General features: G+C 41.4%; 1 protein-coding gene across 1 annotated transcript in view; it reads right to left on the minus strand.

Moving 5' to 3' along the window:
- Positions 1-90: 90 nt before the first annotated feature.
- Positions 91-14,012, minus strand: part of herpud1 (homocysteine-inducible, endoplasmic reticulum stress-inducible, ubiquitin-like domain member 1) — a 20,743-nt gene continuing 6,821 nt past the window's right edge. Inside the window, exons 2-8 of the mRNA XM_031868114.1 lie at positions 12,218-12,295; positions 10,329-10,406; positions 8,336-8,541; positions 6,501-6,611; positions 6,023-6,394; positions 4,904-5,018; positions 91-2,159 (exon numbers count right to left, since the gene is read on the minus strand). Coding sequence (XP_031723974.1) covers positions 1,977-2,159; positions 4,904-5,018; positions 6,023-6,394; positions 6,501-6,611; positions 8,336-8,541; positions 10,329-10,406; positions 12,218-12,295 — 1,143 coding nt within the window. The 3' untranslated portion in view covers positions 91-1,976. The remainder of the gene's footprint in view (positions 2,160-4,903; positions 5,019-6,022; positions 6,395-6,500; positions 6,612-8,335; positions 8,542-10,328; positions 10,407-12,217; positions 12,296-14,012) is intronic.

The raw sequence follows: 14,012 nt of genomic DNA on the forward strand, positions 1-14,012 counted from the left end.
CAGTGCAATTAGATGCATCATGCTTCAGTGCATGTGTGCCCTCTGGTGACGTGACAATTCAGCCACTTCATGCATTTAAACATGGGCTGAACAAAATGTGGTTACATTTTTTTATTTTGAAATCAGTAGAAACACTTTCCTTACAGACCAGATCTGCAACAAATCAACACAATAAGTTGAGAACATTTATTGCATCAGTTATTGAAAGTCTCCCTCAAGACACACTTTGTCCTGCGACATCCACTCATAAGCAGTTATCACAGAAAGTCAAACAGAACATCCTAACTACATGGTGACCAATGTCCCAAACTATTGTCCTTCCTCAAAGGTAACTTCACAGCAGGGACTAATGCAGTACAGCAAGTACTGTTCACCTCGTTAAAGGTGAAATACACCCCGTCTACAGTGGTGCTGGTGAGAGAATCCCATTCATTTGCTGTTATGGATCAAAAAACATGCACCGATTGTTATCAGTCGACTTAATAACACAACACCAGATCAGGAGTCAAGACATATAACAGCATCGTCGTGAATGCATCTGATGTGTAACAGTGAAGGTCTCTTAATCAATATGAAGTAAACCAAAGGACAGGAACAGAGGAGTGATGTTTGGTAGTTCCACTAGTGAAGAACTTGGAATGTTTAGTGAATGAAGTTCAGACCTGAGAGCAAAGTGAGAAGAGGAGGAATCCCTGTGATGAGAACACTATGCAGAGGTAAAGATTATAAAGATTGCTTCTGACACTATAAACAATTCACGCTTTTGTTTCACTAAAGCAATATTTACTATGATTGATAAAGCATGAATTTGGCGTTTTTAACTTGTTTTGCATAAATAGGATTTTAGACTTAAAAGTAGCCGCATCTCTGAAAACAAACAAAGAAATAAACAACTGTGAGCCCACTAGGCATTATATTTATATTATACATCTTCCAATGAAGAACAAATCTCAAACCCTCTAGATGTAAAGGAGCTTGTTGTCTACTTTGGTCACAATCACCATCAAATAAAGCACAATAATAGCAAACAACACCCTGTACAATGTCATGTTCATGTTTCTAGTGACTGTAAGAAGACTAAATGACTTCATGCTACTTGTATTTTTAATACTGTGAGTATTTTAAGACACAATCAAAAGAAATAAAAGTTGAGAGCTTTTGTTTTGCACATCTTTATATAACCTTCAAATTCCAAAACACCTAACACAATCATAACCAATCCATGAGACCAGTCACATTGTAGTCAGATATTGTAACGCTATGAATTCTGCACATGTACTTTGGGGCTTTCTATGCCTCCATAGTCGGGAGCAAAGCAGGTCAAACTAGTTAAAACATCTGACCTACTACAGCTGTAATCAAAGCCAGGCTCCATGCATGGGTGCTTTTTAGAGAGCAAAACGAATCCATCACTGGAAGAACTGAATTCAGATTTATAAGATAAGATACAATACAGAGTTTTTTTCTGTGCCCGATTTTCACTTCAACAGAACATCATATAATCCTAATAATGCAGAGACTATACATCTGGACTGATTTTGGATCCAGAAGGATCAAAAAGCCCGTATATATACACACACCTCACAGTAAGAAACATGTAGGCAGTATAGTTCACCCTATGCTGCCACCTGCTGGTGTTTCATGGATACAGAAAGCATACAGGTTGTTTTAAGGCATGGTCACATAGCAGAACACCGTGATGTGGGGTAACAACCCACAATCAGCAGACATATGTTTGCTCAGATGGAGAGCTGGGATCCCATAGAACAATGCGTTATTGTTATGAATGTTTCCTAGTCCTTTGTCTCCTTAGTTTCTTGTAAATTCAAGGGGCTGGCATTGCTTTATTGTTGCTGGTGTTTTAGCTTAGTGTCCTTGATTTTATTTATTCTAAATTGGCATCTCCAGAGATTATTTTTCACCGCTGAAAAATACAAAAAAAGAGTCAGCTGTCTCTATCGATGGTCTGCCAGGGGTCAGTTGGCAATAGCCTGAGGAGCCTCGGGTATGAGGGAGGAAAGAAAAGTTTTGAGGAAAACCCAGAATGTCCACATGACTGACACCCTGTGAGGAAGCACCAACACTGCCGTCATTGGTCCGTGTGGTCCGTCCACTGCAGCAGCAGGCTCCACCCGGTGTCCGTCACCATCCTCCTCCACCTGAGTGACAGGAAACAAAGTCGTCATATAGATGCGCTGGTTTTGAAAGTGTTCTTCAGATAAAGTATATTTTTCTAATCTACGGATCAACCTATTGACTTTTTATTATTGGTGAAGTAATGTGATCAAATATAATACATATAGTGACACACACACACATGTAATGGGGGAATGTAATAGTTATGCTATGCCATGAATTTTGCTACATTTTTGTCTTTATTTGTTGTATTTTTCTTGTTTATCACCAATGACATATAAAATAATACATTCATCAACATCTGAGACGGAAGCGTGGGGATTGGATTAAGTTCACGGCCGACCAACCAGCCAGACGGCCCCAGAGAGGAGAGCCGAGATGGAAGCTAAGCTAACCCAGCTAGGACCTGAGGCTACTCCACTACCCAGCATGCTGCCGGCTGTCTGATGTTCAGTTATATTAAAGCAGCGGGAGGTCAGTGACTGTTGAGCCCACATCTTCACAGAGACCTGGATCCATCGTGGTCCAGGATCAAGCTGCACTTGACGGGTCAGGACAGAGAGCAGAACTCTGGTGGACCAGAGGAGGAGGACTCTGTGTTCACATCATGATGCTTGGTGCTTAAACACAGTCACAGTTGATGGACAATGTTTTCCTCATGTTGAGTTTTTAATGTGAAGATGTCGGCCATCTTATCTGACCAGAGAATTGTTTCTGTTGCTGCGGTTTACGTTTCTTATGATGCACTACAGCAGGGAATCCCAAAGTGTGGTGCGAGAGGAAAAATGTAATGGTGGTCTAATGGTGCAATAATTGATATTAAATATAATTGTAAAAAATTTAAGTGGGATTTTTCACAAAAACATGAATTCTAAAAATTCCCTTTGTAACATTTAAATTTTAAAACTTACAATTTAATAAATAAATGCACTTCAGCTAACATCAGCTAACAGCAAACTTCATCCATTCAGCAACATTCATGCTAATATGCTAAACTGGCTGAAATTGGGGAAACTGTCAGGTGGGACATCTGAAGCTATCAGTCATAAAAGGGGAGAGAGAGAGAGAGAGAGAGAGAGAGAGAGAGAGAGAGAGAGAGAGAAGAAATCGAACGGGAGTCAGAGAAAGATGAGACGGAGGAGACCGAAAAGGAGGAAGGGATAGCACAGACAAATGGGGAGCACATAGGCCCATCGCGGAGTCAAGGTGAAAAAAGAGGAAACGAGAGTGAGCATCAGACTGGGAAAAAAAAGAGGAAATATGATGAAAATGATCTGGGTCTGGGCTTCGCTTGGATTGGCAATGCAGATTGCCCAAAGCCACAGTGCATGGTGTGCAGTGAGGTTCTGGCAGCTGTCTGAAGCCCTCTTATTTACGTCGCCACCTGAACACCAAGCATGCCAGTGCAAGTCAAAAGCCCCTTACATTGTTTATATCGAAATTGGAGGAGTTACAAAACAGCCAAAAACAACTGCAGTCTCATTCATGTGTTGGGTCTACAAAACACGCACTACGGGCTTCATATCTGGTCACAGAATAGCAAGAAAGGGGCTACCGCACACAATCGCCGAAGACGTTACCAGCTGCCAAAGAGATGGTGGAATGTATGATTGGAGAGAGTAACTTTATTGTAATTCGATTCAGATTAATGTAACCGCTATGTGTGGTTAATTGTAAATTAAATGTGATGCAATCTGCCTCTGAGCCTGTGCGTGTGTCCTCGCCATCCTTATTGCTCTTTAAAAGTGACGCCTTGTGTAACTGAAATGTATTGAAACTTTGTTGCAGTGTTTCAGGGCGTTTTCACACCCGTAGTTCGTTTGCTTTGTTCTGATTCAGGGATTAATATGATACAATGTTGCAGTTGCCCCTTTGTTCGGTTTGTGTTCACACTGCAACATTTAACAGCGGACTAAATCTTGTAAACAAACGCCACGCGCGAGCAAACTGTTCTCTCATTGGTCCGATTGTTATGCGGCTATAAATAGGCTCTGTTGATTTTTTTTTAAGGTGTGGGGGGATTGGGGGTGCGTGAACCCGGTTGGGATGTAGAAGGGGGTGCGTGGCCTAAAAAGTTTGGGAACCGCTGCACTACAGGAATGTACTATTGGTTTTGTTTTCTGTTTGTTGGGCTACAACTGGATTTCGTTGTGCATCCCAGTGTTGCATAATGACAATAAATGATCCTTGAATCCTTAATGTCAATACCAAAGTATCTAATGTTACAAGTGTCAAATGGAAGTTATGGTTTCTGTTCTGCAGAATCCCAGGCATCTTCTGAAAGTGGGAGAATAGTGGACAACTGAAGCAAGTGCTTCTATGAAGGAGACAGTAAGCATCCTTGCTAGTGCCCCTTAAAAGAATCCTTTTACTGGACTTGTGGTTAGTGTGGCTTTGGTTGAGGTACATTTTGTATATCTGATGTTAGTCTTTGATAGTATATGCCAAAAGTGCTTGTAAAAGTTCACAAGGAAGCCATCAGGTCCGGGTGATTTATTATTTGGCATCTGGAGAAGGGCTTTGTGGAGTTCATCTGAGGCCAAAGATGAGTCAAGGGTGTCCAGGCTGTTAAACAGGATTGTGTGTCTGATGGGTCAGGGGTTGGGTTGGGAGAATACAAATGGCTGTAAAATATCTCAGAAGTTTTCTCTATTTCTTGTGGGGTTTAGGAGGTTTCACCTAATGTTGGATTTTATGGCTGGAATTAAGGCTCTTCCCTTTTTGTGTGGTGACACTAAAACTTCAGTTCAATGAAATGTTTTCTTACTGGATTTGGATTCCTGTTCTCCTCCTGCTGGTTGTGCTGAACCCCAGGAGGCTGCAGATGGTTGGGTCCTTGGACTTGTGCTCGCCCTCTGAAGGGAAACCAACCCACAGTGTGTCTGTGGAGGAGAAAATAGATCATCCCTCCAGTTCTGAGGTCTTTGCACTGGCTTCCTATCCAACAAAGAATTGACTTTAAAATCCTGCTGTTGGTTTATAAAGCACTGAATGGTTTAGGACCAAAATACATCTCTGATCTGCTGCTACCTCATGAACCATCCCGACCCCTTCGGTCGTCTGGGACCGGTCTACTTCCTGTTCCCAGAGTCAGGACTAAACATGGAGAAGCAGCGTTCAGTGTTTCTGCTCCACATATCTGGAACAAAGTCCCAGAAAGCTGCAGGTCTGCTGAGACCCTCAGCTCCTTTACATCAAGACTGAAGACTTTTCTGTTTGCTGCCTTTAATCAAACCACATTCAAGGATATTAATCCATTTCCTGCATTTCTGCATTTGACTACTGTATTTACTGTTTTAATGACTGTTTTTAATGTTTCAATGAATGTTGTCAATTGTTTTTAAAATCACCTTTTCTTTTGCCTTGTGTTTTGATGCTTTTAATGGTTTTATGTGAAGCACTTTGAATTACCTTGTTGTTGAAATGTGAGATACAAATAAACTTGCCTTGCCCAGGAAAAAGGGGAAGAGAGTGGGAAAAAGGACTAAACAGCTTGGACCTACGGTTATACCTATATACTACCTAGCGTTCTCCTAGCTAGTGTCCGGTTGCTGGAAAATAAGATGGAGGAAATAAGACTCTGAGAGAGACTCTGAGATCAGAGACTGTTGTGCACACATCTTTACAGAAACCTGGCTATATCATAACATCCCGGATCAGGCTATATTGCACTTGACGGGCGGACTGTATACCGCGCCAACAGAACACAAGACTCCGGAGAGAAGAGGGGAGGGGGACTGTGTGTTTACATCAATGATGCCTGGTAAGTCAGGTTTAAAGCACCACAGTAGAGTGCTGTTAACTACTCAACACACAACAGTGCAGTGAAGCATGTCAGCAAAGTTTTGGTCGTTGGACAAAGTAGAAATCCATCGACTGAACTTACAGGTACATGAGGAGGAGGGTGCTCATCACCAGCAGGAAGCGACTCAGGCTGGAGTTGAAGTACACAATGATGAGCAGAACGCTGAATCTTGCAGCAGAGTACAACCAGTCCAGCCAATCACGCTCCATATCCTCCTCCTCGTCCATTACAGGCCCACCCTGCGCGTTCATCCGCATGTTCTGGTTAGCCTCCCCAGGGTTGATGAAGGCGCCTTCCTGCGCTGGGTTCTGATTTGCTGGCAGGTTGTTGATGGGGTTCTGATTGGCTAAGGGGTCTGGAACAGGTACTTGATGAGCGGGAACAGGAGGGTACTGGCCAATGGTCGTAGCTGGTGCAGAGGGGACGGTGCCAGCTGCCACCATCGCTGCATGGCTGTTCATGGAAAAACATCCAGAGTATTACAAACTAGTCATTCATGGCCATGTCAGATCACAAACACAGAGGAGTATGACTTTATAGTGTGTGAATAAAGACTCACTACTGCATGTAGTACTGTCTAGCATAGACATGCTGAAGCCACAGGAGCTGTTGAGGGCTGTACAGAGAGTAGGTGGGAAAGGCTGGTTGGGTCATCTGTGGTGCTCCAGGCCTGCAGAGAACAATGACAGACTGTAGATATTGGGTTCCTGCTTTTCTTTAGTTGAGACATCTTAAGTGCAAACATGTGGGTAACAGTAGTGGTTTGACACGCCCTCTTTCACTTCCCATTAGCACATGCTAATGTAGCCACAAGCGCACCAAGAGTTTCAAAATCAAACACACTCACTCTTGAGCAGCCGTAATAATTGATAGTCATACATCAATATGTTTACTGTTTGTCAACAGTAAATATCACCTAATATTGTATCACATATTGATAGAAAACAGTGTATATGATGAAAGATCACAATGCGTTCTTGGTATAGGCCCCTTGAGTGTGCATCATTCTCGACTTCCTCCCTCAGCTTTGAAATGTTTAATGTAAATCTCCACTTGAGTTTCATACTGATAGAGTGTCACATAAAGGGACAATGACCCACCATCATGTAAAGGTCCAATCAGTCCAAAAAGTGACACATTTCTCTATTTTTTCCCTTCCCTGTTTTTCGTTATTAAATTTGACACAATGAACATGAACACAAAGCATCACAGCAGTGCACAGTTTCAAATCCTGAAAAATAAAGTTTCCAAAAACTCCACATGCGAGCAAGTTTTTGCCTTTTATTTTTACAGTATAAGTTAGTCTCTCCAAAGCTAAGCAGAACTCCAGTTCCACTTTTACTAACATTCCAGTTAGAAGGTATTTCCATGTTCTTCCACAATAGTGCAAATATCCCTCTGTCTTGTTCCAACTTCAATAAACAGTGACTGCTGCAGAGTTACAGCAAAGTGTTGAGGGTGTATTCCAGCACACAAGTTTGGTTCGTAAAAACATTTCCCTTCCAGTTACAAAGATTGTACTTTCAACCACACTCCAGAATTGTTGTAGCTTTGTACACATGGTGGGGATCTCTATTCAGTTAAGAACCCAGCACAGAACCGCCAGGTCCGCCCAATCATGGAGGGAGGCAACATTCCAGGTGGCTGCACCTTCATCACTTCTCCCAACCTCTCCAGGTAACGAGCATCACTACTGTACATGCCCCAGGCGTTTAACCATGACTAGGTGAACTACATGACCACCCATCCCAGCCTCAACTTGTTTACCCTGCTACCGTCTGGCAAGAGATACACAAGCTGCCCTACCACCCGACTTCAGAACAGATTATTTCCTTTATTCATCCTCCACCCTCCACAGATGATGTCGTTTTTCTTTGTTTTTTGCGGCGTAGCAAAATGGGACTGCTGTCAGCATTTCCTTGTGCAACCCTGTTGTACAATGACAATAAAATAACCTTGGAGCTTGTATCTCTTCAATCCAAAATAAACAACCTGAAAATGAAGAAAATAGATTGTCGGAGGACGGTCGGAGCTACATTATGATTGGCTAGTTTGCGTTTGAGGGCCTGGACTACGGTAGGGGTGAACGTGACTGAAGAAATGTTTACCGGTCAAGGCAACAATGTAGAAAACAGCCTGGTTTTTTTAATAACAATGCATATTGACATTAATAAACGAGAATTCCTTCATCTTCCAAAAACATGAAACCACCCAAGATGGAGATCTCACAATGGTAATATGGGCAAGTGCAAAGTTTAAGCACTTTTGACGTGCGTGTTTATTTCTTTCAGTAATATCCTGAACACATTGGTACTGTTAAAATTGGATGTCTGTTTATGCCAATATAATTAAATACAGTTCAGCAAATACATGATTTATTCAATTAGGACTTACATTTCAAATGCAGTTCCTGGTGGAGACTCTGGGGTTTGTGTGTGAGATGAAGCAGCAGTAGTTGAAGATGAAGAGGTCTGCCTCCTCTGCCTCAGCTTCGGTGATATGGGAGTCTGAACTGTGGAGGAGGGGCTGCTGGGATCGGGTAAAGCAGAGGCTGCCATGGGCCTCAGACTGGAGGGACGTGGCTGTTCCGTCTCTTTGGTCTGCAAAGGCAAGACAAGTTTGAATTTGTTGAAAGTATTCGTCACTCAGCACTAGAGCAAACCCAGATACGTTTGTAGAGATGAGTTATTTTGGTATTAAGGGAGGAGGTGAAGATGTGCTCGAGTAAGTCAAAAAACTAAACCTGCCTTTAAAGTTGATATGACACAGGAGGCTCCTCTAAAATCCCACAAATGATTGTTGTTGAATCATTAAACTGAAACATCACTGAAGCATTTACAAAAACAGTTGGAATGGATAATGAATGGATAACCTTCATCTGGATCTCTTGCACACACACCTTAGTTGTACAGGTGTAATAAATAAATAAAATTAACTATGGTCCCCATAGAAAACAGAGTAGATAAGACATTGAAGTGTTTTTCGTGGTCATTTTAGTAGTACAAAAGAAAATGGTGATTGTTGTTAGTTGTTAAGGGGATGTCAGTGCTATCGCAGCTAGCCGTGAGCCAGTTTGCACAATTCCAGGGCCTAAATGGAAGAGGGCAATAATTAATGTTATAAATTACACTTGTGTTTACCCTGAAATGACAGTTTAAAATGGCTGATTTGAAAGGGGACTTTTACACCAGTTTAAACTTTCCGTCATTGGCAACCTTTCCATGTCAGATCAGACTTTAAATATTAAATGGACACGCCCCTTCCTACCTGCCTGATCTCCTTGAACCTTATACTCCAATCAGGACTCTCAGAATACAGGGCTCTTGTCTGTTCCTTTCATATCCCCTTTGTTATGGAGTAACCTCCTTAAGGACATCAGCCAGAATCAAGGCTGGACTTCTAAACAAAAGACACTAGATGGCAGTATGATCAAATGTAAAGCTCATATTTTCCTATAGTTGCACCTAATGGAAACAATCTTTAAATTTTCTTTAACCTACTCTATTTTAAAATTCTTGTACATTTTCAGCTAAAGAAACCATTCAAATGTCAAACGTTATGCTCTTTTGGGAAATGTATTCTTGCATTCAACTTCTGTCCCTTTTATGCCTTTATTATACAAATCATTTCTTCTTTCAGCCTTTTAAGTTTAGACATTTCAAATTCAACCATTTGACAGTATTACAGTTTAGCTTCCAGCTTTTCTCGCAATAAATTCAGCTCTTAGCTTCTGTGCGTAATGCAGTTCAGGAACCAATTCTTCCAGGTTTACATTTGCATTTCAGATCCCAGATTTGTCAGCAGAGCAATGTCTCTGTGCTTTAATACTTCTGTATTTCAGCAATGTTTGCAATTTCAGCTGTCAGCGTTCACACACATTTTCTGCAGGAAATACATGTTCTTGTTTGTATTTTAGTGGATGCATTTAGTTCACTCCTGTACACTAACCCTTTATTTTGTCTTTAGAGCCACAGCTGTATTTCATTGTGCATCCCTGTGTTGCATAAATTATCCTTAAATAAAATCTGACTATGTGGTGTTTGAAGATTACAGTATACATTTAGGGTGAAAAAACCAAATGTAAACTTTCCACAACAATCAAAGACGAAGTTAGAATAATGAACACATGGTCACATATTGTCCATGATCAAGTAGCTCTACAGGCTTTGGTGCTGTGACTAGAGATCCATTTGTGAGCACAGACACCTCTTTGATAAATGAGTTTGATGAACTGCAATACTTTATTAGTGTCACCTGAGACCTCCACCTTGTAGCGTGATGAGAAGCTAACAGGCTGCGGTAGAGTTTCGCCTCATCATGGTAAGAAGTCAACAGGCAGCATTCGCAGTAGAGCGGGAGAGTAATGAGGGAAGGCAACATCTCTTACCTTAGGTCTAGCTCCCAGGGGCCCTTGCGGTGGATTCCTAAAAGCACACACCAGGTGCAGTGTGGGAACAGAGTCAGTCTGAGAGAGTGGAGATAAATGCCGGATTAGATCAAACGCATCAATAGATTCAGGCCTTTACATTCAACAGAACTGAACCTGTTAAATGTGTCAGTATGAGCACAAACTGTCTGCACCAACGCTAAAAACAGCAGAACCAAGACCATATAGACAGCGTGTACATTGTACTGAAGTAACACTTTCCCAAAAGGCAATAGGCTGTAAAGCTGAAACGCATCTTGTATGCTATGAGATTGAAAACACTAAATGCATTGACTGATAAAATGCACATTAAAATGTGCATTATGAGGAGAGTTACAATTAGCTCCACCTTGGCTAAATGCCAATGTAGCTGTTATGGAAAAAACATTTATGTCAGAAAACGCTGTTTAAAAGCATTCATAAAGCCTTTAGTTTGACTGCGTCTTCCTTATGGTAATAGGTGGATTATTCCACAAGGTGAAGCTGTGTGGAGTGTAATTGTGGGTCAATTTTACTTTCCAGTAGTACAATATCTGTTTGTGGAAATCTGAGCTCAAATTGTTTACACTAACTCGTACGTCCTCTGCGGCGATGGAGGAAACACCCGATCTGAAACACGTACCCCGTCTCGTTTACCGGGCTTTGTGAGTGTGACTTTTTTGCCGTGTCATCACCATTCATATTTCAATAACCAATGTGTTTGTGATTCGATTGTTTACTAGAGCACAGTGTCGAAATACTCTGAAACAAGTAAAAGACCTGCATTCAAAATGTTACTTAAGTAACAGTACAAAATTATTGGCATCAAAAAATACTTTAAGTACCAAAAGTGAAAGTATGCTCATTATGCAGAATGGCCTATTTTAAATAATACATTTACAGTAGGCCTATATCACTGGATTATAATTATAGATAATGTATCGCTCATTTGACCTACTTTATACATTATACATAATAATTGGGCTTAATAAAACATCATAGTTAGTTTATTTATATATCTTAATATGCAGGTAGTCTAACAAGTCATTTATACTGTCAAATAAATGCAGTGAAGAGAAAAGTACGATCATTCCCTCTCAAAATGTTCGTAAATAAATAAATAAATGGAAATGCTGAAGTAAAGTACAAGTACCATAAAATTGTACTGAAGTAAATATACAGTTACATTGTATCACTTCTAAAACAAGAGCACAACATTGTTTACAAGAGCAAAATGTTCTTCATGGATCTAACCTCTGAATGTTGCTTTCAAAGAGCACCAGATTGATTTTAACTTAGCATGCCCAATGCTGAATAATACATTTATAATGTTATATGACCGTCTTGATTGACATATTAAACTTCCATATACGGTATGTCTTCTCAATATCGCAGGTTTGTTCTGTTTATTTTTAACATTTAACTTCCTGTTTTTTAACTTGCTCTGCTCAATTCTTAAAACACCGGCACTAAATGTGTTGTCACGGCACACATGTCATCTGTGGACTTAAGATGACGTGAGAGTGGATACGTTGGTCTCTCGTGATTGGTGGGCGGTGAGTGGAAAAGCACAACAACCCTTTTAAAGGCCATGGCAATCCTACTTATCATCAAAGAGGTTGGTCAGAGAAAAGAAGGCTTGATTCAACCTCCCTAACCAGTTCTACAATTTGAGGTTTTTGTAGTATGTATTGAAAATCTCACGTCAACATTATTTACACAGCTCAATATTACAAATCTGCCTCAAGGGGCTTTATAATCTGTTCAGCATGTAACACCCTCTGCCCTCAGGCCATATATTTGTAGAGGGAAAAAGCCAAACCACAGTAGTGTTTGTAAGCATAGTCATGAGCCCATATTGTCACATTTACCTGTCTGAAGAGATCTTTAATGTGCAGATGATCGGGCAGCAGTTTACCAGCATAGATCAGTCTCTGGTCACTCACAGCCTACAGGAAACAAAGAAGTAGGTTTCAATCAGTCAAAACTTCTGGGATGAAGTAACTTTAGTGCCCAACAAAGTATATCTGTGTACTGCCTGGATTTTGCCAACTTTTCTTCAGCTTTATTCTTTTATGAAACCATTCAAGTCATTCTTTCCTGAGGCCAGGGCATGACAAGAACAGCTGCTAAGTGGAACATGTGGCCTATATTTGTGCTATTTCAAACTTTGTCTACGCTGGCTTTCATTCACTAAGTCACCATGAGCCAATCAAGACGGGTCCTCACTGGCTATTAAAAACAAATTAACTGAATCTAATTTTTTTAAAGGTTTCCTTTTGTTATAATCTCTGGGTTTGATATATGCAATACAAATACACTGTATTGTCTCAATTGTGTCTAACAGCAGGTGATTCACGGTTTAAATATACTGCTGACTCAGCCTTGTGTCAGCTTAAGCACATGGCTGATTTTCCCAAGACATGACAGACTTGATCAGAAATCATTAACTTTACTCTGAGACATGGCTCTGCTGACAGTCCTGTCTCCTAAAAATGACGTTCCCCCAAAACTAAAATGCATTCTCAGTTACGTTTGACCATAAACGTATTTTCTCCCTGATAACGTTTGTGTTTGACGTATTACAAATACATTTCTCATCAACATATCTTTGCCATACTCTAGTCTTTATTATTTTTCTGTGATCTGCCTCGCCTCTACCCCCGCCACCCACAAGTTGTTGCCCCGCGGCCTGTTCCGAGGGCTGACAGACCTGACGATGGGGTGCCTCACGGCGGGGGCGGCTGGAGACCTCGCGTCCGGCGCCAACGGGTGAGCGCCCGCCACTCGGAACCATAAAACCAAGTCCCGGATTTCACCCGGGGGACATTCTGGAGGTATTGTGGCCGGGTGATGTGCCTCGTTGCTGGGGAGGTATGAGCCGAGAGTGGCCGGGTGTTATGGAGGTATATTTTATTTATTTGTATCCATCTAACCCTAACCATAACTTCCACGAGGAAGCCACGTCCCCACCCAAACCTAACCCTTAAGAGAGTCACGGTTACTCCCGGATTTTACAAGCGGGCCTTTGTGGAGGTATTGTAGCCGCGTAATGTTCCTCGTTGCTCGGTCTGGATGAGCGCATTTCTGCCGGAGACAGGCGGCGTGTCGTGGTAGTATTCTGACCGCGTAATAGTGCGAATGAGAGGCGGTGATGGAGAGGGGAAAAAAGGTTAAAGTGTTGATTAGAAACGTATTTGTAATAAGTCAAACACAAACGTAATCAGGGAGAAAATACGTTTTTAGTCAAACGCAATTGAGAATGCATTTTAGTTTTGGGGGAACGTAATTTTTAGGAGACAGGGTTGGTCAGCAGTGAGGTAGATCCTCCTCTGCTCATCTGTAATCCGTCCTCTCAGCAGCTGCCTGCATGCACACTGTGCCCATCAAGGTCGGTCGGTCAGTTGTTTATATAGCGGGCTCCTTTCAAACACACATGCATTACAAATTAAGAGTTGAATGCTAAATCAACATTTTACAATAGATTAGAGAGAACTATTTAATCCCGAGCACACAGAAATATATGCTTCATAAATGATAACATACAAACGAGTGTAAATCACTGAGGTCCACCAGAACGCCTTCAAAAGTTCATAATACTCGTGTAGGTGTGTGAGCGCAAAGCACATTAACATTAACAGTTCATAATACTCGTGAAGGTGTGTG

Source organism: Anarrhichthys ocellatus, unplaced genomic scaffold (genome assembly GCF_004355925.1).
Source record: "Anarrhichthys ocellatus isolate YVR2014 unplaced genomic scaffold, GSC_Weel_1.0 scaffold41, whole genome shotgun sequence".
Taxonomy (NCBI): Eukaryota; Metazoa; Chordata; class Actinopteri; order Perciformes; family Anarhichadidae; genus Anarrhichthys; species Anarrhichthys ocellatus.